The following is a 27629-nucleotide window of genomic DNA, read 5'->3' as shown; positions in this document are numbered from 1 at the left end:
AGGAAAGGGGTCAAAAGAAGTATCTCAAAAGCTCAAAAATAAGAGCTAATGATGAAGACTGAAATGAGACTAGTCAAATGTTCTTATAATATGTTGCCTTCTTTAAAATACACTTTATTCTCCCATATAAACAAAATTTAAATAACTTCTTTTGAGGAAAAGGTTCTCTTTAAAGAATGTCACATGGAGGGGTGTAGCTCAGTGGTTGAGCACCTGCTTCACACGTACCAGGTCCCGGGTTCAATCCCCAGTACCTCCTTAAAAAAAAAAAGAATGTCACAATTTGGCGTGAAGTTACTTTACAACACAGAGAATAAAACCTTTATGTTGCTGTAGCAGCTATTTTCTTTGGGTAGACTATGCTTAAAATATTTGATGAATATTTCCTCTGTTATCTTATGATTGTTTTGCCATTCTTTGAGTTTTAACAATGGCTCACATTTCGATTCCAAATTTCATTAGAGCCAGCTACATTCATTTTAGTGCCAGACCCTTTATAACGAACGTCTTTTTCAAATAACCACTTTGTTAAATGCAGAGGACACTTATGTGGGGAATATAATTAACTAAAGGCCAGAAATCGGGATACTATGGTGGTGTGAGGCATTTGAGAGGCCAAAAAGTCATATAATTTTATGATATTTTATTATATTACAATAATTCATCTATAAGACAATTATTTTGACATGGAGTAACATATCAGAATTTAATATAAAATATTTACTTAGGTACTAAAGATTATTAGCAATCTGATCATCCAAATTGTGTTAATACTGGTCACTGGGAAAACATCCAAAGTAGTCAGGTGTTCTAAGGCATATACAGGACCAGTAATTTAGAATGTTTCATCATTTTAAGGTATCCTATTCTTAATCAGTATGATAAATAACAGGTGTTGGGGGCAAGGGGAACAATGGACAATAAATTTCATACTTTTATTAAGTATTTGAGAACATACTTAAAAAATAGTGAGATATAAAAGGAATTCCCTTCTTTAAAAAGTAGCCACTGCCTTCCTATTAGCCTTCTTTAAAATAACTTACCTTATATTTTAAATGTAGCCATTTAAATATTTAAGAAATCAGCAGTAAACTAAAAACAAACAAACAAAACAACCAAAAGGCATTATTCTTTTTTTAATGGATAATGAATCTGTTGGCTCCCAAGACAGATAAGCATGTTGAAATTAACACAGGAGAATGGACACAGAGAGCAGACAATCGGGGGAATGGAGGGGGTGGGGTGGGGGGAATAAATAAAATAAATCTTAAAAAAAAAAATTTACTCAGGATTGTGATTTTTTGTTTCAGTAGTTTCTTATTTTATAGAAGCTTGGAAGAATTAATAAATTGCAAGTTAGCAAATTTAACTTGAAAATTAACTTATTCAGTCATAGGATCTGGTGCAGTAATTACAAAGAAACATCTTAAATTTTTCCTGTGTTCCCATCCTTTTCTCATTTTTTTCTCTCAATTAGCCATACACAGTTACAAAATATTCTTCATGAATCAGGTTTTATGATGGAATGAAGACTGCATACAATAATATCTGTAAGGGAAGAAGGGAGGGGATGATTTGGCTCTATCTCCAAAATCAGTTGTTATAAAGAGAATCTAACAAATATATTTGCTTTTTTTATATCTACTTTTACTTTTCTCCTAACACCCAAAAAAAGTCCTTTTACTTAACATATTTTATATGAAGTATTTTTATTCTTTAGTTTTGATGTGAGTAAATGAACGCTTTGTGTATTTTAAAGTGGAACTCACTGCATACTAACAGCCTGAATACAACTTAATTGCTGCAAACTACTGTCTTTTTGGTATTTATAGGTAGGGGGGGGATGAAAATATTTGGCAAGGGTATCACTATGAGTATTTTTTGAGGTCTTCTTAAAAGTCCATTCTAGGTTATTCAGGGAGGCTCACGACCTAGACAGATTAGCCGTATCTTTCCTTCCTCTTATTCTGCCTGCCTTTTCATCCATTTCATTGTTTGCCACGTTCTCCAGAAGAAGAGACAAGCCCAAGAAATGAAAATAGAACCCAGCAATTTCCAATATTCCCAATGAGTCAATTTCATCATCAGTCATTAGGGAACACTTTTTGAACATTTTTGTGGATCATTTTCTATTAGCAAGAATGTCCTTTTAGTTCGTACTTTACAATTAGTATTTTTTTTACTAGAATGCATGCTTTTAAAAATGACAGAGTTGACTTACACATTTCCAAATATATTGAACATAACTACAGATATAAATGGACATTTTATTGGTTATTATACATTTGTGCTTGATGGAAATACATTCTGTGAATTAGACACAGTTTGCTAGGAATCTAATTCACATAAAATTTTCCATCATTACTAGGAATGACTGAAAGCTAGGAGTACAAAACTTTCATTGACTCATGAGAATTACATAGCCATTTGGGCCACTGAAAAGGATAAAATGTTATTCCCAATAACCACCATGGACAAAAATGTGAATAGGATAATATAATATTTTGAAAATATTTTAATATATGCCTGTGCTACTAATATATACATTGAGTAATAAATACACTACCATTACATAGAGTTCAATATTTTTAGTATTCATAACTCAAAATTAATGCTGCTATTATCAAAAAAAGGAATAAATAAATACCATGCCCAAATTCCAAACTAATGCTCAAGAGGCTATTATTAACAAAAACTACAAAATAAACAGGTCAGGCATTATATTTTTAAGCATGATTCCTGTAAACATAGCAAAGATCACTTTTCTCAGGCCTGATATTTCATGTGATGGCTTTAAAAAAAACATACCATACATAGCCAATCACTTTTTTTTGCATAGGGAATGAATTTTTTAAAATGCAGCAACCTTTCAATGAAATGTCTTCACATAGCACTAGTTTTCTGTATGAATTCAGAATGTTTGAGCAATAAAAGTGCTCTGCATAAGTTTATAAAATATGGTTTCCAGATTTAAAATTTAACAGTAAATTTTCAAAACAAGTCATAGGTATGATTCTAAAATATTATATACATAATATATGACTACAGGAGGAAATGCCTCACTGTAGCATAACACAGTGTACAAATATGAAGCACAGTGTTTAGTATAATTTCCCTTTAGTTTTTCCTCACATCAGTGCATAAGTGGCTAATGATTATGTTATACAACATGCCCTATTCTACTTGTTGCATACAAAGTAGAAGAGGAATGTGAGGACTAATTTAAAATAGATAATGGAAAAAAAGGCTAAAATACAGTACATATGCTTTAAACAGTGCACTTCATAAAACAGCTTGTTTTATTCATACTCTTTTATAAAGTGCAATATTACTTAAAACAGAGACATGTACCTTAATATTTTGCAATAATCATTAAAACAAATTGGCAGGAAAGAGCAGTGCAAAATTAAAAACATACATATCTTAGCATGCATCTCATATAGATCCCAAATGTATTCTATGGGATCTTAAGTTCTTATATCTTTTTTTCACTTTTTTAGAAAAAGATTAATAATAGCTGGTTATCATCATATGTAACCATAAAATAAAAACAATAAGTTAAAATACTCTCTCAAGAATAAGTATATGCCACACAGAAAATTCATTACAGAATCTTTTTGAAAACAGACTTTTTTCTCTGATAAATCTCTGTCCATGGGGTGCAAGCTCTTAAAAACCCACGCTGTCTACAAGGCGAAGCAAAAGGTTTCATTACAGTACAAGTCAAGTCTTGTTGGCAGACATCTAATAACTTCTGACTTATTTTGTAAGCAGCTCAAATCCAACCTGTCCCAATTAAATTTACAAAAACTCTGCTCTTTCAAGAACAGTCCTGTTGGCATCATTCTAAGTCGTTAAATAGCATAACATGTGCTTTATTCACAGTAACATTTTCTGTCCAGTGCTTTTGGACGAGGATAACCAAATAGGTTTTCCTGAAAAAATTCACTAAGAGGCAGATTCCAATGACACAAACGGGACACATTTTTAAAAGCACAAAACATTAACCTCAGGCATATGCTGAGGGAAAGAAAGGTGCAAGGGGTCATCAGTTACATTCCTAACATTCCTACTACTCAGTCCGAGAATTGGAAGAGGGTCTCTGCGTTATTGCCATCAGCAGGATTGCTTGGCTGCAGTGTCTTTGTAGGTGTAGTTTTACCATGAGAATGAGAGGAAGAAGAATGAGAACTTTCACTTGAGCTGCTGCGAGTCTCCGTACTGGTGCTAGTCTTTTTCATTTTTCTTCTCTTTGCCAAAGGAGCCTTATCGACATTCTGCAGGCAAAACCCCTCTCTCTTGTATTTGTTAAAGGCCTAGGGGAGAAAAAAAGGAATCCCTGTGAAGGTCAAAGTATTTAGTTTTCTTAGTTATGACTTATGGTAGAAGACAGCTTTTGGTTGGCAACTATAGCTCTAAGTTTTTTTGAGAAGAAAGTCTTTAAGACAATTAAGTCCAAACCTCCTGGCTGGGTACAGAAGTCCATGGGAAAAGAATTCAGAGGGCTTTGTTTAAATGAAACCAGCTAGGCATCCAGAAGTCTTGATGCTAAAAATCCTTTGAAGAAATCAGCTACATCCAAGTAAGAAACCATCAACTGACTGGAAATTCCTGAAGCATATAAAAAAATCTAAAACACCCAGGAATTTTACAGGTTATCTGTGTAGTGCAGCAGTGCCCCAACATGTGTACACTGAGTGCAATGAGCGTGCTGCAGTGATGAGGGAGGTTGGTGGTATGGGAGGAGTGGGGTGCAGGGTGGGGGGTATACAGGAACCTCTTATATTTTTTAGTGTAACATTTTCTTTGTGATGTATATATCTTCAAAAAAATACAATTTACAAAAATGATGTGGTGGGGGGTGGGGAGTGGGTTATATGGGAACCTCTTATGTTGTTTTTTTAATGTTTTTTAATGTAGCATTCCTTGTGATCTATTAACTTTAATTTAAAAAAATGTAAAAGGAAAAAAAAATAAAATAAAATTCTGACCACAAAGTCTCAACACTGAGCAGATCTGATCCATTATAGGGTTTTGCTCTCCACTTCCGATTTAATGAAATTTGGGGATATCTTGGGTACTTTTAATAATAGAAAGAAACTCAACCCTACAAACCTCATCCTGGCTTCCTCTCATAGCAGCCTATCTTTATTTCTCTTAGCCTCCAACTTGAGCAGAGCTGTGGCTACTCCTGACAACCTTGCATCACACATAGCTGAGAAGGTCTGGACCATCTGGTACAAGCTCACGCAGTTCCATCTCTCCACACCTCAAGATATCCTAGTTTATTAAATTTTTAATCCATTTCTGTAGCTGAAGAGGAAGAGCTATCCATTCTCCTTTCTCAAGGTAATCTCTTCAGGGGAGTGGATGTAGTGTTTGAGTGCCTACTTCCCATGTATGAGGTCCTGGATTTGATCTCTAGTACCTCCTAAAAACAAAAGAAAAAACCAACTCTTTCTGGGGAGTGGCTGATCGCCTGCTTTCCATATATGAGGTCCTGGGTTCAATCCCTGGTACCTCCTGAAAAAAAAAAAAAAAAAGATAATCTCTTCTCCCCAACTCATCTATTGCATTGACTAATTATGTATACATATTATACTTCATATGCTAAAAACAAATGTGCGTAATCTACAGTTATTTCTACATTGTCTCAGCCTTTCAAGCATGCATCTAACTTACTTCAATATTGTCTCAAACTTGTTACTCAATTATGGTCTATATGCATACCACAGATACTCTGACCAGTCTGCAAAATCTGATATATCCTAATAACTCTGGAAGATACTGTGCAGGGAATGGCTGTTAAGGGCTTTCACATGTACCTCAGTTTCTAATGTTTATTTATGGTTTTTAAAGAAAATGATTTAAGCTTATTTGAGAGAAAAGTTCTATTATATATGTTATTTTCATTACCTCCTGAAAATTTCCAACTATTCAAATATCAGACTACTTTCGTAACTCACAAACTCATTCTAAACATCAAATAAATATTTCAGGGGCTGGCAGTGACTCTAGTCACCCACATTTTCTGTTTATATTTGTTTATACCATCAAGTAATTTATAAAAAAAACCTATCTGAAATTAAAAAGACATAAATATTATTTTAGGGAATTGGATTTGGCGCAATGGATAGAGCATCCACCTACCACATGGGAAGTCCAGAGATCAAACCCAGGGTCTCTTGACCCATGTGGTGAGCTGGTCCATGCACAGTGCTGATGTGCACAAGGAGTGCCATGCCATGCAGGGTTGTCCCCCACATAGGGGAGCCCCACACGCAAGAAGTGCGCCCCGTAAGGAGAGCCGCCCAGAGGTGAAAGAAAGTTCAGCCTGCCCAGGAGTGGTGCTGCACACATGGAGAGCTGACACAGCAAGATTATGCAACAAAACGCGGCACAAATTCCAGGTGCCGCTGACAGGAACACAAGTGGACACAGAAGAACCCACATTGAATGGACACAGAGAGCAGACACCTGGGGGGGGGCGGGGCAGGGAAGGGGAGAGAGAAAATAAATAAATAAATAAAATAAATGTATTACTAAGAGTATGTCTATTAAGTTTTAGAGTAAGAAGAGTGGGTGATGATTCTTTTTCAAAATGCCCTACTACACAGAGAAGGGGCCTTACATGGAAGGTTGCTTTCACACAAGTATGTACAGTAGCTCCAGAAGATCCTAGAATGTCTGGAGTCATCAGAGGATTTGAAGACAGCTGGCTGCCATCTTGAAGCCACTCATTGTATCGCAAGCCAGACATTTTAAGCCTTTTATTTGGATCAACTGTGAGAAGTCCTGAGGAAATAAATAAGATATTTTAATTTCATGATTTGTCATTTAAAACATGTTTACAATCAACCTCACACATAAATCTCTATGATGTTCATAGGACATAATGGTTTATATAAGGCTTCAACCTTCCAAGATAATTATATTTTCATATACACTTAAATCCTCTAGTGAACACTGACTGCTAATGGTAAAGTCCACAAAAGCTTATTTCTAGGAGGCTAAGGCTAATTGGCTTTTGAATTAAAAAAAAAAACAAAAACCATGCAAAAACAACTCCCACTGATGACATCATAAAAGTCAAGTGAACAAAATGCTCCCAGATCTACTTTATTCATGTACCACATATTTACTGAGCATCTTCTACAAGTCAGGGAGTATAGTAAAACACTAGAGATATGGGGATGAACACTCAGAGAGGAGCTATTGGGAGAAAGAAACAAAACCCAGCTATTATAACATCAGGAGGCAAGTGCAAAAGCAAAATACACATGCACGGTGTGCCTTCTCAGAGAATGGGCCCGGGCCCAAGGAAAGGGTTCAGCCTAGGAAATGTGGGTACTCTAGAAGGATTCTAGAAGACAAGTCCCATTAGATGAGCAGAAGTTGGCTAGATGAAGAGGTCTGTTTCAGGGATCAAGAAGAGTATGTGGAAGAGCGTAGAGGATCCCAACCATGGCACATAGAGGACTTCAAGTGTTCTGCAATGGAAAACTAGGGTGTCAAGGGGGCCAGATCATGAAGGGCTAATGAGTTTGACCTGAGCTATCAGATTCTCTAAAGGATTTTTAACACAAAAGGGACATGATTGGCTATTAGATTACTCTGCCAATACAGTATGGATGGACAGGTAAAGTCAGAAGAAGTAGGACAAGTTGAAAGGATATTGCAGGATTGCAGGAGAGGAATGAATACAAGAATTACGAAGTGGCCATGTGAATGAGGTGGAGACAGCAAGGAGGGATATTTAGGAGGCTGAGCCTGTAGGACTGTGACTGGCTATGGAAGACCAGGAAGGTGTGGGTATCTAGGATGATATCCTGTCTTCTGTTTCAGTGAGCTGGCTTTGTGGTAGTGCCAAGAGTGGAAATGGGAGAGAACAGGTTTTGGGGAAAGGATAGTGTAGCAGTTTGATATGGTTATGAATTCCAAAAATAGACAGTGGATTATGTTTGTAATCTGGTCAGTACCTGGGCGTGATTGAGTTATGATTAGAGCATTGATTGGGCCATGTCATGGCAAAGGACAGAGCTGAGACTTCTTAACATTGGAGTTTAGATGTTGGAGTTTGATGCTGAAGACTTAAGCTGGGGCCCTAGGGAGAGAGACAGAACTATTTGCTTGACAGTCTACAGCTGACCTTGTGGAGAAAACAGAGGAGCTGAGCCCAGAGGAACCTAGAAAGCCTGACTCCTCACAGACATTGGCCGCCATCTTGCTCCAACACATGAAAAGAGACTTTGATGAGTGAAGTAACTTATGCTTTATGGCCTGGTATCCACAAGCAACTACCCCATATAAATACCCTTTATAAAAACCAACCCATTTCTGGTATTTTTCATCAGCATCCCTTTGGCTGACTAATCCAGATAGTAAAAAAGTATAGTTTAGTTTTAGGTGTGTTAGATTTGAGATGTCTGTGGGATCCAAATACTAATTCGTATTGTATATGAGGATAAGATTACTAAGACTGTTCTGAGTAAGAAAATAAGGCTGAAGAAAGTATCCTGGGGACCTTTCAGAACACATATGAATCCCCTGAGTAATTTTTTTTTAAAGATTTATTTATTTATTTCTCTCCCCCTCCCCCCCTGCCCCAGTTGTCTGTTCTCTGTGTCTATTTGCTGCGTCTTCTTCTTTGTCCTCTTCTGTTGTCAGAGGCTCGGGAATCTGTGTTTCTTTCTGTTGCATAGTCTTGTTGTGTCACATCTCCGTGTGGGTGGTGCCATTCTTAGGCAGGCTGCACTTTCTTTCATGCTGGGCGGCTCTCCTTGTGGGGCGCACTCCTTGCACATGAGGCTCCCCTATGCGGGGGACACTCCTTGTCCCCTTGCGCACATCAGCACTGCATGTGTGCTAGCTCCACACTGGTCAAGAAGGTCTGGAGTTTGAACCGCAGACCTCCCATGTGGTAGATGGACGCCCTAACCACTGGGCCAAGTCCGCTTCCCCTGAGTAATTAACAAACCAATAAATGTGTAATGGGCATAATTCTACTTCAACTGCTCCATCATATAAAGTAGAAAATATCATTATATTCTTACCTTGGATCAAATCTTTAGCCTCTTGGGATACATTCTTCCAGGCTTCTCCTTCAAAGGAGAAATCTCCCTTTTTAATTTTCTTCATGATTTCCACTGCACTGGTACACGTCAAACTTCTATCATGAGACTGGAATGGAACCTGCCCTGACAACATTGTATACTATCAAGAAAAAAGTAACAAAACAGAATGACTGCCCAAATCACTTTCAAAGCCAATCTAAGAAACTTATTACTAATTTAAATAGCGTAATTTACAAAATATTATGACTAGTAATATTGTGTTTAACAGATTACTTGACTTCTATACTGAAGCAACAAATACACTTCAAACACCTGTAAATGAAATGGCTTGGCTTATTATGATACTAAGTGTAAAAATCACTTTTAGGGGAGCAGGTGTAGCTCTGTGAGTGAGTGCCTGCTTCAGATGTACAAGGTTCTGGGTTCAATACCCAGTGCCTCCTGAAAAAATTAAGTAAAATTAGAAATCATTTTTATGTTCATTTTACATTCAGAGCAAGAAGACCATAAAAGGGCAACTCCAACTAATTAAAAAATGATGGTATAATATTAAGAGAAAATTTAGACAGAGAACCTTTTAATCACATTTCCCCCCTATCCAATTCTACATACCTTTTCTCTAGGGCATGTAACCACAGTTGAGGGCTTTTAAAATTTTTTATTTAGGGCTTTCTATTTTGTTTATTATCCACATTTTAATTTTCTTCTCATTGTTGTGCTAATATAATGAATTATCTATGCCACCTGCTTTTATTGTGCCATGTGTTCAAATTTTATGTTGAAGATTTCTCCTCTTAAAAGATTCAACAAAAAAGCCAACACTAAAGCAGGTACGGATTTTTGAAAAGTGATTCTTTAAAATTCTTGGAGGTTTTTCTCTCTGCTTACTGAGTGGTTGAGTCTTGCTGAAATAGAAGGCTAATTATAAATGGTCATGGACTGGCTGGGTTGATTAAGCAACTGTGTCTGTGTGTGGAATAGGGAGAACCACAAGGCAGCACTGTCGCACACTCTGAGGAAAGAGTGGCACCAACAGGAGCTTGGGCTAAGTGAAGGATGCCCACTAACGCCCACTAGCGGATTAGAAAGAGCCATAGAAAGGAGAGTCTCCATTTCAATCCCAGGCCTCATGAAGACGTATGGAAGCTACAGGGATGTCCCAGCAATCTGGAAGGAAGACATCATTTTCCTTTTCTTGTCATATATTTAAAAAGCAAGTCTGCCCTCACAATGGCAAAACAGTGAAGCAGTTTTTACACAGTGGCTCTTCCTAGACAGGATAAGAAAAGGAATATAAAAAGGAAAACTAGGAGATGTAGTACGGTTGGCAGTAATCAAGACTTGAGTAAGAAGGAAGGACAAGCTAGGAGTAAGACCCACATGGAAAAGGCAAAGAAACCTGATACCTTTGAGGTGCCCAGAGACTTTAGGCAAATGTGGACCATGTGAGAAAGAAAAGGGGGCCAAGAAGAATAAAAAAAATACTAAGGAGAAGAAAAGGAGAATGAACTTTAGTTTTTAATTTAGAGCAACCTAAGAGGTAAGATACTTGTTTCAAGGAGGAAGCCAGAATATCTAAATAACACTAAAAAAATAAAACAAACAAACAAAAACCCAAAAATAAACAAACAAAAAGAACCTCCCAAAATACAAGAAGGACCATCCATTCCCTAAATCCTTGATGTGATAAGACTACAAGTTGACCTGATAGAACAAAGTCCACAGGTTGGGAGTAACAATCCAGAAGCACAGTGCAGCCCTCTCCTGGCTGATTCTGCAGCTCTACCTGCCCCTCTTCCCAGCTCCTTTTCTCATTTACCCTTCATGCAGACACCGAGTAGTATTTATAAAATTTACACCTTATCACAACATTCTCCTTTCAAAGGCCTTCATTGACTTCCCAGCATCTAAGGATGCCCAAATCCTTGGCATGACACATGGCACCTTCCAAGCTCTGACTCTTGCCTTCCTCTTCAGTCTCTACTCCTGTGCTCCCTATTCCAACCCCGCATTCTATACCAAGAGTTCTTAGGCCCAAATGACTTTGCTTAGAATGATTTATTCTGCTTAGAAGGCCATTTTCTTTCTTTGCCTTCTCAGGAGGCATGACTAGGATCTCTGCCCTCTCTTGTCTTTTACTCCAGGAGCAAGACACATGGTACACTTTATAGAAGGCAGACCTGGGTTCACCCAATTGCTTTTTTCTTACTAGCTTTGTGACTTTAGTCAACCTCTCTTAGACCATGTAAGTAATACTATGTGTTTATATATTTAAAATACCTAGCATGGTATCTGGCACAGTATAGGTACTCAAGCAAATGGGTACTCTCTCTGGCCCTTACGGGTAACCTTCTGTGGAAAGAGTCTTCTCTGACCTCATCCTCCACTACCATGCCTACAGAGCTGAGTGACAGGACTGTGTACAGACCTCTGTCAGATGCCTTCTCACTTTGTGGGGTCATTATCTAATATCTGACTGTCCATCTCACTAAACCAGGAACTCTTGGAGGGAGAACTAGGTCTAACTTAGCTCTCTTATCCCCTGGACTTCATACAGTGCCAAACAAAGTTTGCCATCTAATGTTTATTTCCTGAATGAGTAATAACTTCTAAAAAATACTTGAAATCAGTGATGTGGTAGACACAGTAGAATTTTGTCTTGATGAAATAGATGGAAGCCACTACAGCCTTGGGTACTCTGTGGAAAGTGTGCCATGTACATCCCAGTTCCACTTCTCTTCCTCAGATGCTAGGAATTCAGCCCATTTCCCTCTCTTTCTGAAGTTCCTACCATCCTCTTGCTACAGAGTAGAATATAGTTTATTTAGCTCTTCCTTTTTTAGGTATAAGCGTCACCTGCCTAAACATGGAACAAAGCCTCTTCTAATATCTATGGAGAAATAACAACAAAAAAGCAAAGCAAAGCAGAGAGATTATAAATGGGGGAAAAAAAAAAAGAGAAATTAGTTCTGCCGATACTATTAGGTACTGCTAAAGGGCACTTTTCTTAGAACCCCAGGAAAGATCTATATAATCACCATTCTACAGATCTGAGAACTGAGTATGAAAGATAAAGAGAGTAACCTGCCCAAGATCCAGTGAACAAGAGGTACTTACCAGTGGTGGTGGTGATGGCGGCAGGAGTAATAAAAACGAGAGCTTACATTTACCGACTGCTTCCTTTGTGCCAGGCTTTGTTCTAAGCACTCTGTGTTATTAAGTAATTTAGTCCTCATAACACCCCCATGAAGTAGGCACTATTATCTTCATTTTCCCAAAAAGAAATCTTGAACACAGAAAGGCTCAATAATTTGCTTAAGCTACACTGCTAGTAAGTGGCAATACAAGAAAATGAATCCAAATTATTTGCCTCCAGAGTCTAATTCAGTATGTTCAAAAACACGTTCTACACTTGTTTCACTAATTCTTATACAGAAAGTTGTGAAGTTCCAGAAATTTAACAAGATCGTTTTGGTATTCATTCCCTGGTTATATGCCCACAAGCCTTTCCTGCTTGATTTTGGGAGTCTTCCTTAGAAGGGGATGCACTCTATGCCCTATGTACTCCTATACCCCTATGCTCCTAAGGAGACAGATTCTTCTTTCTTCTCCTTCCTGCTCTTTTCTTTTCCATACTGTTTTAAAAATCAACTTCTCTTTAGGCATAACATACATAGAGAAAATTGCCAAATACTAGGTGTACAGTGTAATGACTTATCACAAAATGAACACACCTGTACCCAGCACCCATGTCAAGAAATAGATGATTCCCAGCAAGCCCAGAAGCTCCCCGCATGCCTCAGATGTGTCCTTCTCCTGACTTCTGACATACAGTTCTGCTTTTTTTTTATCCGCCCTCCCCCCCACGGCTTTTTGCATGCTGTCTGCTCTCTGTGTCCATTCGCTGTGTGTTCTTCTGTGTCTGTATTTAATTACCCTATTTCCCCTCCCCCATGCGGCTTGCTTTGCTGTCTGCCCTTTGCGTCCATTCGCTGCAGGCTCCTCTGTGTTCTCGCTTGTCTCCCTTCTTTTCGTTGCGATTTCTGAGTTGGTTCTCCGCGGCGTCTGCGGGCAGGGTGGCGCTCCGCAGTGTGCGGGCTAGCCTGCCTTCACAAGGAGGCCCCGGGACGTGGACCGAGGGCCTCCCACATGGTAGACGGGAGCTCATCTGATTGAGCCACAGCCACGTCCCAGTGCTGCCTGTTTTTGAACTGTACATATATGTAAACGTATAGCATGTATTCTTGTAGGGCTTCTTTTACTCAATATTTTTTGTGAGATTCATTTGTGGTGCTACAATAGCAGTTACTCCATCTTGTTTATTACTGTATGGTGCTGCCCTGGGTGTCTATCCTATAGCTGATCTATCCATGTGATTCAGACACTGCTGAAGCGTCACTTCACACATCCTTACCCTCACCAGTCTCTGGAGTTCTGCTATTGAGAAAGGAGTCCACCCTGTGAGGGCCCCACCTGTCCATAACAACGTACTTTCCATGGTCACAGGCCAATGGGGTGTTGCCTCACGCCTGCTCTGCATGCCTCTTGTCTCCTGTTCTGGGGAGTAGAGGACTTTACTCTAGGGGGCAAGCCTCTCACTCACCATGGGAGATGGGAACCAACGATATATTATTCTTCCCTCTAATTGTCTGACAAACTGACCTGAGATGTAGCAGGTCACACAAGCTCTTGGAAGATGGCCCTGTGAGGTGAAGCAATCAGAAGCAATACAGCTTCAGACACTAGTAAACACCTATTGATCTGGTCTATGTATTCTTCTTGATACCCACTGATATGAGGGCTCTAAGCAGTAAGTTCCTACATGGCAAGGATAGCATTCAGTGTCTTGCTCCAGGGCTATGTGAACTCTCCAACACTCTGTTATATTTTGCAGGGAACTTGATCATCTTGACAGTCTGAAGGACACTACACTGGTTCTCTCTATTGCTATCTTCATTAAATCAGCCTGGTGAGCAGGAAGTAGCACTTATCCTAGATGCCCCATGTGATGGTTAGCCTAATGTGTCAACTTGGCCAGGTAATGGTGCACAAAACGTTTGGTCAAGCAAGCACTGGGCTAATTGTAATATGAAGGCATTTGATGGTCTTTAATCAGTGAGTTTATTGCATAGATGGCTAGTTACATCGACAATCAACTGAGGACACTGTTGCCAGCAATGAGTGATGTCTCATCCAAACAGGTGAAGGCCTTAAAAGGAAAAGTGATTTCAACATTCAGAGAGAGAATTCCTATCTCTACTTTAGAAATCCAGCATCTCCTGGGAAATTCACCACAGACCTTCACCAGAGTCTCTGGTTTGCAGCCTGCCCTACAGAATTTGGACTTGTGCATCCCATGGTCATATGAGACAATTTTAAAAAATCTCATACTATTTTCAGATCTCTCCTTTCAGTGCTGTTTCCCTCGAGAACCCTGACTAATGCAACCTACAAGCCATATGCATGCCAGAGGGTGAGAAATAAAATGCACAAACGTTCAGAGGATGCACACATTGGTAAAGTTTTTAGGTTTCAGTTGTAACAGGCATGCTGAAACATTCCCCTCCTAAAGACAAACTGAGCACAGTACTTGGTGGGTATCTTTGGATTTTGGAGGCAACATATACTGCACTTGAGAATACTGCTTCATTTATTGGAAGGCTACCAATTTCAAATGGGGCTGTTCTAGTTTGCTAGGCAGCTGAAAGTAATATACCAGAAATAGGTTGGCTTTTATAATGGGAATGTATTAAGCTTACAATTTTACAGCTTTGAGGTCATGAAAATGTCCAAATTGAGGCATCATCAAGATGTCTTTCTCAAGACCGGCTGTTGGTGATTCTGGACTCCTCTGTGACACGGCAAGGCACACAGCAGTGTCTCCTGGTCTCTTCCCTTCTCAATTGAGTTTTGTTGCTTGCAGCTTCTTGCTCCTGTGGCTTTCTCTCTCTTCCTCTAAATTTCATTCCTTTATAAAGAACTCCAGTAAAAGGATCAAGACCCATCCTGAATGAGGTGCGTCACATCTTAAGTTTAAGATCCTACTCACTAAAAGATCCTACTTACAGTGGGTTCAGATCCACAGGAATGCATTAACTTTAAGAACATACTTTTCTGGAGTCCACATATCTTCAAACCATCACAGGGGCCCAGAGTAAAAAGGGCTCTGCTGCATGTCCTCGCTGTAAAGCAAGCTGCCCAGCTATTTAGGTCATAGGAGCCAGTAGATCTGATTGTATTAGACGTATCCGGGAAGGATGAGAATGCTGTGTGGAGTCTCTGAGAACGCCAAGAGGAGAGCTGCAGAGCAGAACGGAAGGTTTCTGGTGCAAGGTCCAGCCTTCTTTGGCAGAGAACTAGTCTCCAGCTTCTGGGATGCTACTGGGCGCTAGAACACTCTTCACTGTATGATGGAAACGTCACACTCAGAATCAACTAGAAGGCAGAGTCAATTGCATGAATAGGTTCATGTCATCTATTTTTGTTTTATCAATATTTTTTCCTTATCTAATAGCCTCATTGAGGGGCTTTTGCTATAACTAACTGATAGAGGAAGAATGAACTTGGACCTGCTTCACAGATGGCTTGGTACTCCTTCACTGGAATGTAGCTGGCCTGTTAGAATATTAAAGGCTCAGTGAAAGCTCTAGCTCAGGATAATATCCTGTGGGGATGGACACTGTTCTTGGGGACTGTGTTGAACCAATGGCTGAACCATTGGTGCTGGGTCGTCCATATCTAGATGCAATGGGTGCACTGCTCATTTGCAGAATCCATTTCCTGTTCCTGCAATCTTAGGCTCTTGCCCAGGAAGAGATCTTGGTTCCATGACCTCAAGTGATCTGTTGCACTTGATAACAGTAATTTGTGGCTATTTAGTGCCTCCTCTACAGTCTCTCCCCTCTTTTTCTCACTCCTTCTTCTTTGGGATTATGTTCCTTAATAATATAATAAAACATAAGCTGTTGCTTCAGGTTCTGTTAGAATATCAGGTCAGGCTGTCTTTCTATTGTTTATGACCATTTGGGTTGATTCCAGTTTTAGGCATTTTGAATCATGCTGCTAAATACTTTCTTGTACATGTCTTTTGCTACATAAAACTACACATTTCTGTTGGGCATATTCCTGGGAATGGAACTGCTGAGTCTGCATATGTTCAGCAGATACTGCGGAACAGTTTGCGAAAGTCTGATCCACTTCTCAACCCTACCCCACCTGTTAACTTGTACATTAGTGGCTCAACATAAGAAAGCAACCTTTACAAATATATAGTTTTACTGCTTTCTGATACGTAATAATGCACTAAGCTGTTGTGTTGTGTAGAAAAATGAACTCTCTATCTTTGGAAGCACTAAAACAGAGACTGGTGGTCGGAAAAAAGTGAAAATCTAATGTCCCCAAGATAAAATATGATAATTGGGAAAATACGCTTTTTTTTCCTTATTCCCCCATCCTGTTGTCATTTGCGCTGTCTGTTCTGTGTCCATTCACTGTGTGTTCTTTCCATGTCTGCTTGCCTTTTCTTCTCTTCTTTCTCTTTAGGAGGCACCAGGAATTGATCCCGGGACCTCCAGTGTGGGAGAGAGGCACTCAATTGCTTCAGCCATGTTGGCTCCCTGGTCTGCTGCGTCTCTCACTGTCTCTTCTCTGTGTCTCCCTTTGTTGCATCACCTTGCTGTGCCAGCTCAGCTCTCCGCATAATATTCTACTCTACATTTTTCCAGGTATGTATCCTACTTTACATTTTCTAAATACTGTAAACTATATTCTACCTAAAGTCCTGTACTTTTTAGTCTGAGATTGCATACTCATGGAGTATACTGAGAGAGAATCTGTGAGGCTGTGAGAAGGGATGCAATTAAGGTAATCAAATCCACATGATACCACGTGATGCATTAGCCTGAAGTATTTATTTTACTCAATGAGAATAACAATTTATTTCTATTATAAAATATCCATGCAACATGCAGAATGGCCAAACATGTCTAAGATAGGCCAGGAGACAGCAAACAAATTCTGTGTTTGTTATGGGATAAGTCAGGCTTTGTACCAAGACCCTCTGGAGAGATGCATTCACTTAGGCGGAAAAGCTAGGAACACCTTCTCTTTTGGACAGTTTAATGCAGGCGTTAATTATTATTTTTTAATCTGTAATGATTTCTTTATGTTTCTCTAAAGGGCTTTTAAAAACCACAACTACAGGGAGGGGATGTGGCTCAAGTGGTTGAGCAACCACATGGGAGGTCCCTGGTTGAATTCCTGGTGCCTCCTAAAAAAACAAGAAAATGAACAACAAGCAAAACTAAGAAACAAACCCAATTCAGGGAAGCCAACAAGGCTCAGTGGTTAAGCACCGGCTTCCCACACACGAGGCCCCAGGTTTAATTCCTGGCCCGGTACCTCAAAAACAAAACAGATCAAAACAAAACACAACAAAACCCACAACCACAGCACCATTATCATATCTAAAAAAAGGTATAAGGGAAGCAGATGTGACTGAGCAATTGGGCTTCCACCTACCACATGGGAGGTCCCAGATTAGGTTCCCAGTGCCTCCTGGAGAAGGCAAGCTGGCACGGCTAGCGCAACAAGGCGATGCAACAAGAGACACAAAGAGGAAAGACAATAAGAGACACAACAAACCAGGGAGCTGAGTTGGCACAGGTGATTGAGTGCCTCTCTCCCACATGGGAGGTCCTGGGTTTGGTACCTGGTGTCTCCTAAAGACAGGGCGAGCAGACAGAGAGAGTACACAGAAAATAGACACAGAGAGTGGAAAGTAACTACAAACAACAAAGGGTGGGGGGAATTTAGAAAATAAATCTTAACAACAAAAAAGGTAAAAGGAAGAAAGTGCAGACATTCCTTAATATCATCTAATATCTAATCAACATTCAAATTTCCCCAATTTTATTACCTCTCTCTATACACACACTGTATATTGTAATTACATTGACATGAATTGGACTTTGTTTGAATTAGGATTCAGGTAAGACATGAGCATTGTTTTGGCTGATATATCTCTCAAGTGTCTTTTTTTTTTTTTTTTTAAGATTTATTTATTTTTTATTTCTCTCCCCTCCCCGCCCCCGTTGTCTGCTTTCTGTGTCCATTCACTGTGTGTTCTTCTGTGTCTGCTTGCATTCTTTGTCAGTGGCACCGGAAAACTGTGTCTCTTTTTTGTTCCATCATCTTGCTGTGTCAGCTCTCTGTGTGTGCGGCATCACTCCTGGGCAGGCTGCACTTTGTGTGGGGCGGCTATCCTTGCGGGGTGCACTCCTTGCGCGTGGGGTTCCCCTACATGGGGGACACCGGTGTGGCATGGCACTCCTTGTACATATCAGCACTGTGCGTGGGCCAGTCCACCACACGGGTCAGGAGACCCTCGGTTTGAACCCTGGACCTCCCATATGGTAGGTGGATGCTCTATCAGTTGAGTCAAATCCGCGTCTTTTTTTTTCTTTTATATATCTTTATTATTTTAATGTTACATTAAAAAGAAATGAGGTTCCTTACAACTGATGTGTTGAAGAAACTGTGTTGTTTGTCCTGTAGGACTTCCTATAGTCTAGAATGAACTCCTGTGGACTGTTTAACCTGCTCTTTGTTCAGTTTTTCTTAAAAAATCTGACATACCAAGAGGGATGCACATGCTATTACACAAAGTGGTTTCCATATATATGGCACTAGTAGGCTCTAAAATACTTGTCTGCATGCCTAAGACTATCTTTGTGTTTTTTTTTTAAGATTTATTTATCCCTCCCCCGCATTGTGTTGTGCTCGCTGTTTTCTGTGTCCATTCATTGTGTGTTCTTCTGTGTCTGCTTGTCTTCTCTTTAGGTGGCACCAGGAACCAATCCTGAGACCTTCTGGAGTGGGAGAGAGGTGCTCATTCTCTTGCGCCACCTCAGCTCCTTGGTCTGCTGTGTCTTTTATTGTCTCTCCTCTGTGTCTCTTTCTGTTGCGTCATCTTGCTGTGCCAGCTGTCCATGTGGGTCAGCATTCCTGCATGGGTCAGCACACTGTGCAGGTCAGTACTCACAGGAGGCCCTGTGATTTGAACCCTGGCCCTCCTATACGGTCAGACAAGAGCCTAATTGCTTGTGCCACATCTGCTCCCCCTAACGCTGTCTTTTTTTTTTTTTTTAAGATTTATTTTATTTCTCTTTCCTTCCCCTCCCTCACCCGTTGTCCGCTCTCTGTGTTCATTTGCTGTATGTTCTTCTGTGTCCGCCTGTATTCTTGTCAGCAGCACTGGGAATCTGTGTCTCTTTTTGTTGCATCATCTTGCTGTGTCAGCTCTCCGTGTGTGCAGAGCCACTCTTGGGCAGGCTGTACTTTTTTCGTGTGGGGCGGTTCTCCTTACGGGGTACACTCCTTGCACATGGGGCTCCCCAATGCAGGGGGCACCCCTGTGTGGCCTGGCACTCCTTGCGTGCATCAACACTGGGCATGGGCCAGCTCACCACACAGGTCAGGAAGCCCTGGGTTTGAACCCTGGGCCTCCCATGTGGTAGGCAGATGCTTTATCAGTTAAGCCAAATCTGCTTCCCTACCACTGTCTTTTAAAACCTTAAAAAACATGATGATCATAATTGGCCTATATTTAAAGGAAGGTCTCTTTCAAAATGGATAATCTTCTATTATCATTAAAAATGAAAGGAAGTTTTTTATTTAGACTATTTAGGACAACGCTAATGAAAAGGTCAACTTAATTCCTTAAACAAAACTCAAATCCTCAGAAGTTAGTTGTTTTTTTTAATTGAAAATAATCTTATTCATAAACATGTAGGTATAGTTAGAAAATTGTAAACTATGATATAAAATTGCTGATATAAAATCTAAATAAAGTTTTAAAATAAAGGAAGTATGATCCTGCAGGGACAACTGGCTAGGCATTAGAGAAAAAGAACTGCCATCAAAATAAATTCCAAATGGAGTACAGACTTAGGTATAAAAATAAAATATAAGAATTCTAAAAGAAAAATTAAGAGAATAATTATTTAATACTTGGTTGGGTGGGAGTGGAAGTGGAGTGACAATGACACCATAAAGGAAAGACTGATAGATCTTAACACAATTTTTAAAAATTCTCTGCTTAAACCTCTCTACAAACAAAAAACAAAACCCCATATAATTATAAACAAAATTTTCAAACAAATGATAAAGGAGAAAAAATATTTCCAATATCTATGACAAAGGATGAAAATCAAATAGTTTTAAAATCTAGTAAGAATAACAACTCCTAGGAAAATGGGCAAAGTTCACAAAGAGCAATTCATAGAAATGAAAATTTAAATGTCTAAATACACAAAAAGATACACAAGCTGAATACTCATTAAATAAATGCATGCAGATTATAACAACTGTGGGATATAATTTTAGATTAAAATTGGTAGTATCCAATATATCCACCTACACTTGATGAAAATATGACCTAGTACAACCTCTAGAAGGAAATCTAGACATGTGTCAAAACAAAGATGTGCAAACCCTTTCTCCTAAGACTCTATCCTAAGGAAATAATGAGACAAATGCAAATACATATATAAAAAACATCCAACTGCATAGCTTTTAATTACTGAAAATCTGGAAAAATGAAAAAATTTTAATGGCACCCATTAGTAAGGAAATGTTTTTAAGTAAATTTTGCAAACTCAAACTACATATACAGTGTAATCTCATTTGTTAAAAAACAAAGTAAACATACATATACAGAAAAAATGTAGAAAGTTATAAGTCATAGCTACATATGATGGGGGAGGGGAGTAAGTGTGTGTGCAAATGCCTTCTTTGTAAAATAAGATTGAGTGATTTTCACTTTCTTCCTTATACCTTTTTTGTACTATCTGCAAAATATTTCCCAAGATCATACATTACAAATTATATGCAGAAAAAAGAGCTCTTCTGAGAAAAAACACCTATCATGGGCTCTTGACTCTTTTCTTAGTTTGCTCTGTTTCTGATTATGGCAGCCAAGGACATTTTCTGAAAAGCATTCTCATCATGACTTTTACCTCCAATAAGTTATTATAAATATTTCTAATCTTCTCTATTAATTTGTTAACTTAACCTAAACAATAGCCTTTAATTATATTTTAGCCTGAAACCCTTACAGACTATTTTTAAAAAAAAAGTTTTCCTCTTAATGGGTCACTTTGCTATTTTTATACTATACCCAATATAATAGCATATCTTCTGAAAATAAACTATAGCTTCTTTAAAAAAAAAAAGTACATTTTTTACTCATATAAAAGACAGCTTGCTTGAATATTTTCAAATTAAACGGAAATATGTATTTTCTCCAATGTAACTTTTATAGAAAAAACTTTAATTAGTAGTTAAAAAAAAAGAAATCAAGACACCAATTTTTTTCACAAATTTAAGAAAAGCAGTAGAGAGACACCAACTGACCGACTAAGGTGAATGGCTCTATTGAAATGAACTCACCAAAATGACACCCAAGCTCCAGAGGTCACAGGACTCGTCATAGCCATTGTGATTCAAGAGCTCTGGGGCAGCATAATGAAGAGTGAAGCACGGTGTCTTAAGAGGCTGATTATCAGGTGGCTTTAAGCGTGCAAATCCAAAATCAATTACTTTAATTTCTAAATTGTCATTTTCATCAGTGAACAATAAATTCTGCAAGATACAAACAGCAAATTGATTGCTCATTAATTAACATTTCACAGGATGTGGTCATCCTATTTATGTAATATATCCATTTATCTGTTGATATTTGACGTATGCATAGCAGAGAAGAGAAGTTTAATGAGAAGGTAATTGGATGTCAGCATACTGCTGTTTCAGCTTAAATACTTTTTAATATTCCAATTCTATAATGCCATATTAAACATTTTTTTAAAAACATTTATTTTTTAAAATTTATTTCTCTCCCCTTCTCTCCTCCCCCAGTTGTCTGCTCTCTGTGTCCATTCACTGTGTGTTCTTCAGTGTCCACTTGTATTCTTGTCAGTGGCACTGGGAATCTGTGTCTCTTTTTGCTTTGTCAGCTCTGTGTGTGTGCAGCACCACTCCTGGGCAGGCTGTACTTATTTTGTGCGGGGTGGCTTTCCTTATGGGGTGCACCCCTTGCACATGAGGCTCCCCTAAGCGGGGGACACCACTGTGTGGCAGGGCACTCCTTGCGTGCAGGCAGCACTGCACGTGGGCCAGCTCACCACATGGGTCGGGAGGCCCTGGGTTTGAACCTTCCATGTGGTAGGTGGACGCTCTTATCAGTTGAGCCAAACATAGGATTAGACAGCACCGTTCGTCTTCTGATATCAGACCCTTTGTCTATGCTCTTCCCTCTGCTTGAACTTGATTTTACTTTTTTTCAACCAGCCTCCCTTCCAGCCTGACTCAAGTATACCTACTCCTCCTTTACAACCATCACCCTAACTATTCCACCAACTGAAGTTAGATCTTTATAAAATTTTCCTCCTAGCATTATTTAATTTTCCTTTCTGGTATTTATCACCTCTTTATTATAAGTTTAATGTCTTCGATCTATATTAGACCATAATCCATGAGGGCAGGGACTTGGTCTATCTTATTTATGACTGTATCCCCAACACCTGGCACAGAACCAGTTATATAGAAGGTGCCTGGTAAATATCTGTCCCTTGAATGGAGTAATAAATGAAATAGCTATATAATATCGAATAGAGTCTGTGAATGAAGGAACGGAGGTAAGTCCTAAGTTTCAGAAATAGTTCCCTCAAAATTGTTAAGACAAATATTTTTTAATGCTTAAAGATTCTATATCATAATTATTAAAAAAACTTTGTTAGTTTGAATCATTTGTCTGTTGAGGCTTCTATATTGCTAAAGTTTTGTGGAGCTACTTTTGCATTTAACAGATGCTTAATAAGTGCTAACTCTATTAACGAATGAATCATCATTTTTTTTTTTTTTTTTTTTTTAAAGATTTATTTATTTATTTAATTTCCCCCCCCTCCCCTGGTTGTCTGTTCTTGGTGTCTATTGGCTGCGTCTTGTTTCTTTGTCCGCTTCTGTTGTCGTCGGCGGCACGGGAAGTGTGGGCGGCGCCATTCCTGGGCAGGCTGCTCTTTCTTTTCACGCTGGGCGGCTTTCCTCACGGGCGCACTCCTTTGCGCGTGGGGCTCCCGCACGCGGGGGACACCCTTGCGTGGCACGGCACTCCTTGCGCGCATCAGCACTGCGCATGGCCAGCTCCACACGGGTCAAGGAGGCCCGGGGTTTGAACCGCGGACCTCCCATGTGGTAGACGGACGCCCTAACCACTGGGCCAAAGTCCGTTTCCCGAATCATCATTTTTATCAGTACACCAATCTAGAGCCCACAGCAAGTGAATCTCATTAAACTGCCTTTTAACAGAAATAAAATACATCATAGAATGTTTCATCAATACAGAGAAGGAAAATCTTCAAAACCTCCTATTTAAAAACTAAAAATCAATAAAGTTAGAGAAAAGAAAAAAGCAAAGCAAAACAAGTAACAAAAAAGACCCCCACAAAATTTCTTATCATACAATGCTCAATCCTGAATTTATGAAGGAATTAAAAGGGGCTATCATTAAGTGTAAGCTTTACCACACTGAAGATACAACTGGGGTTCGTGCAAGTCTTTGAGTGAATGACACCTGCACTCCTCCACAGTACAAGGCACTGCGCTGCAAATGGAGTAGTGCATAAAGTACACACATGGCTTCTGCCTTCACCGGGTCTGCTAAGTCCTTGAGAATGACTTAAGTTTGTTCTATATTAAAACCGAGAAGAAATGACCGCAGTTCTTGAAGTGGAGGAAATGAGGGATGTGCCATTTACTTTTCTTTTTGTGACTTTGATCCTTCCTCCTCTGATGGCAAATTTAAGTGACACAGTACTCACTTACCTATCTCCTCTCCTAAAGCCCAAAGTACAGAATTATAGACAGTTCTGCAGTGGAGTTTGGTGTGTATGGTCAGGAATGGAAAGAAGTTACCATAACCATTTAATCTCCCTTTATCCTCATCTCCAATTCTGCCTGAAACTAATTTGATATAAATTCATTAAAAAAAAATCTTTCAAGAGCATGAGGACAAGTGTGGAAAATACAAAATAGTCTACTAAGAATGTTAGCCAGCTTCTAAATTTATCTGATTCTCACCAGAACTTATGATTTTGCCTATGCAGAAATGAATACCATATAAATATCCACCAAAAGTTATATAATTAGATCTTAAAATGCTTTACTAGTGGGAAAGGGATTAAACTTTTATTTTAGAAATAATATATCCTGCTATTTAAAAGTCAAAGTGAAAGCTATTTTATTATGAAAATGTTAATACAAAGGTATATTTTCATTTCTCCAAAATCTAGTTTGATTTAGGACCATCATTTGTAGTAGAATGTTTTAAATAAACTGATGATTCTGCTTCATTTCAAATGACTATTTAAAAGAAAATCTTTATAACAAATAATATTTAAAGGAAAATCTTTACAACAAATAAGAATTAAAACATATAAGTACCTTTTTTTTTCCCTTGAGGTACCAGGGCCAGAGATTGAATCCAGGACCTCATATGTGGGACACTGGTACTCAACTACTGAGCCACATAGGCTTGTCTGAGTTGGTTTTTTCATTTGTTTGCTTGTTTATTTTTCCATTATATTTATTATTTTTAAATTATTATTATTATAGATATATAGATTGTTTGTTTATTGTTTTGTTTGTTTTTAGGAGGCACTGGGGACTGAACCTGGGACCTCCCATGTGGGAAGCAGGTGCTCAACTGCTTGAGCCACATCTGCTCCCCAAATAAGTACCTTTTGATCAGTAGAGTAGAAAGATAAATTTAAATTCTGCTGGAGAGGATATTTGTATCATTTGAATGTCATGAGATGACAGATGGCCAGTTATTAAAGAATAAAATGAATTCTATATAGTCATGGAACAGATCTTTTTAATTAAAAAAATTATATGCTTGTTCCTTGTCTACCAAGAAAACATTTAAGTGGTGTGCTTTCAGATTCAAAAATAGACAGCTAATCTCCAGTATACAGAGCGCCATGTTTTCAGTGGGTGTTATGTAGGAGAGTGAGAACTTTGATGAAGAAAGCAGAGGGGTAGCTATCATAGCTGCAAGTTCATAAAACACTTCACTTCTGATTAATTACTAGTAATATGAATAACAATAACAGAAAGTACATAGAAAGTTTAAAGACTCTAAAGGAACAAATCAATTATATTTAAATATGAAGAATTCCATTTTTAAAACATTCCCTTCCTCCAATAATCCAAGATATTTATATAGAAGGAAAAAATAGTGCTTTTAGAGAAACAGTCTTTTGTGGTCTAATATACAAAGAATAAACATCAAATAAATAATCATTTTAAATATACTTGAAAATGCATTATAATCACATTGTAATTATAAAATGAAGTTCTACTTTGGAGAGGAAATACATATAATTTTGTATAGGGTAAAATATGAGTCATTGTTATTCTTTTATAAATTATTGGTTTCTGGTTTTTAATTTTCATTGTTATTTATCAATTTTCAAAAAGGGAAGATTTTCATAGTTTTGATACTAAAAATACTAAAAAGGGCTCATTCTAGAGTTAGAACCTTCTTTCTTAACCTTTTGAAAGAAGAAATACATAAAAAGTTGCTACTTCTGCACTGCTACATAGTTCTATAAAAATTATAGTACATGAGCATAGAAAAGCACATATATAAATGGTATAACTAATATTAACCAAGACAATTCTTTATATTTAAATATTTAGAATAGAATTACATATATTCCTATTCATAAACTAATCAGTTTGATTAGAAATGTGAAAAATAAGCTTTAAAATATACCATTTTAAAAACCCTCAAAAATGGTATATGTAGAAGGGATATTATTTTCTGCTACAAAAATTTCTATTCCTGTTTTTAGCCCACAACTGTTGCATAAAGTATTTCTTCCATAAAAGACTCTCACACTTACAAATATAACCTCAAGATGATCAGCTGGCCAAAAAAAAAAAAAAAGATAAATGAATTTTAGTTTGAAATAGAAAAGAAAAAAAAATCCAGAACCATATTTGTTTAACCAAAAGTAAAAATAAGAGATTATGTTATTTTATACCTCGGGTTTCAAGTCTCTGTGCACCACTCCAACATCATGCATGTGGCTTACAGCTGAAACAAGCTTCCTCATGATGTAGCTAGCTTCAGTCTCACTGAAGTGCTTCTTTCTCTTAATGCGTTCAAACAGTTCTCCCCCGTTCAGAAGTTCCATCACTAGAAATGTGTGAAGCTAGAAAAGAAAAAAAAAAAATGGAGGGCCTTAACAAAGAGAAGTCTGTTAATGTATAAAGTATTTATTGACTATGATCTAACCAATTATTAAAAATAATCTCTCGTTAAAATAATCAGCAGCAATCCTTATATTTTAGAGGAGCAAGATAAAGGATAATGAGGATCTTTTAGATTTCTATTTTGGTCATGGAAAATTTCAAGTACTGCTGTGAAATCTTTATATAGCTTTTCCTTGACTAATTTGTTCATTTGTATTCCACTCCAACCCTCTGTATCAAGTTTACACATCTTTCTAAGTGTGACCTAGAGCTGACAATATGAAATCTTCTGCTTTAATTAATATAGCAGATTACTGACTGAGAATGGGCAAATGCCCACAGGAGCCTGCCATACTCATTTAATGGCAAATTTACCTTTTAAAAAAGGCATTTGATGATGCCATTTTGAAACCTCCTGTTAGAGCTCAACAGATTAGTTTCAGGATTCTTGTTAATACTGATGGTAAATATACGTACTTGATTGTGGCTAAATAATTGCTTTTGATACCAACAGCCTTATCTTATTAAATAGCTATTTTATAAGTTATACTCTTGGCATGCTAAGCATACATTTCCATAAAGAAAATAACATAGGAACTATCAAAAAGCAAAGGGCTAAAGCAGCTGTGGCTCAATTAGATGAGCTCCTATCTACCATATGGGAGGTCCTCAGTTGCAGGCTCACCTGCACACTGTGGAGTGCTGCCCGGCCCACAGACTCCGCAGAGAGCTGACTCAGCAAAAGGTGACACAACAAAAAAGAAGGGAGACAAGCAAGAACACAAGAAGAGCCAGCAGCAAATGAACACAGAGAGCAGACAGCAAGCAAGCCACAAGGGGGGAGGGGAAAATAAAAAAAATACAGACACAGAAGAATGTACAGCGAAATGGACACAGAGAGAAGACAGCACGCAAAAAGTCTCAAGGAGGGGGATTAAAAAAAAAACAAAGGGCTTACATCAGGTCTCAAATGAGCAACAGGTTTAGAAAAAGACATCAAAACAATATTCAGATACAAGTGCTATGAATTACAGCACTCTCACTTAACAAACAAAATAAAGTTTGTTTCCTTTTGAACTGGCAAAACCCACAAATATTGCTGTATAAAAATACAATTATAAGTACATTATCCTGCATGTTAGACAAATTATAAATGGTAAAAACCTTTTAATAAAAGAATTGCTTTCAGGGAAAGAGATATCAAGTTAATTTAAGTTTCTACATTAGACAAAGAAGGTC

General features: G+C 38.3%; 1 protein-coding gene across 3 annotated transcripts in view; it reads right to left on the bottom strand.

Annotated features, from left to right (window-relative positions):
- Nucleotides 1-1120: 1120 nt before the first annotated feature.
- RPS6KA5 (ribosomal protein S6 kinase A5) overlaps nucleotides 1121-27629 on the bottom strand; it is a 213215-nt gene continuing 186706 nt past the window's right edge. For 2 of the 3 annotated variants that reach the window (XM_058292425.2, XM_058292426.2), the window contains 5 exons: nucleotides 26180-26350; nucleotides 21525-21716; nucleotides 9054-9213; nucleotides 6632-6795; nucleotides 2501-4316 (listed from right to left, as the gene is read on the bottom strand). In XM_058292425.2, the coding sequence (XP_058148408.1) occupies nucleotides 4077-4316; nucleotides 6632-6795; nucleotides 9054-9213; nucleotides 21525-21716; nucleotides 26180-26350 (927 nt within the window). In that variant the 3' untranslated portion in view covers nucleotides 2501-4076. Of the gene's footprint in view, nucleotides 1549-2500; nucleotides 4317-6631; nucleotides 6796-9053; nucleotides 9214-21524; nucleotides 21717-26179; nucleotides 26351-27629 lie in introns of those variants that run through there. The other variant, XM_071213725.1, reaches the window with a different exon arrangement.

Source organism: Dasypus novemcinctus, chromosome 3 (assembly GCF_030445035.2).
Source record: "Dasypus novemcinctus isolate mDasNov1 chromosome 3, mDasNov1.1.hap2, whole genome shotgun sequence".
NCBI lineage: Eukaryota > Metazoa > Chordata > Mammalia > Cingulata > Dasypodidae > Dasypus > Dasypus novemcinctus.
The sequence above is the reverse complement of the archived record's forward strand: the minus strand, read 5'-3'. Positions and strand labels throughout refer to the sequence as shown.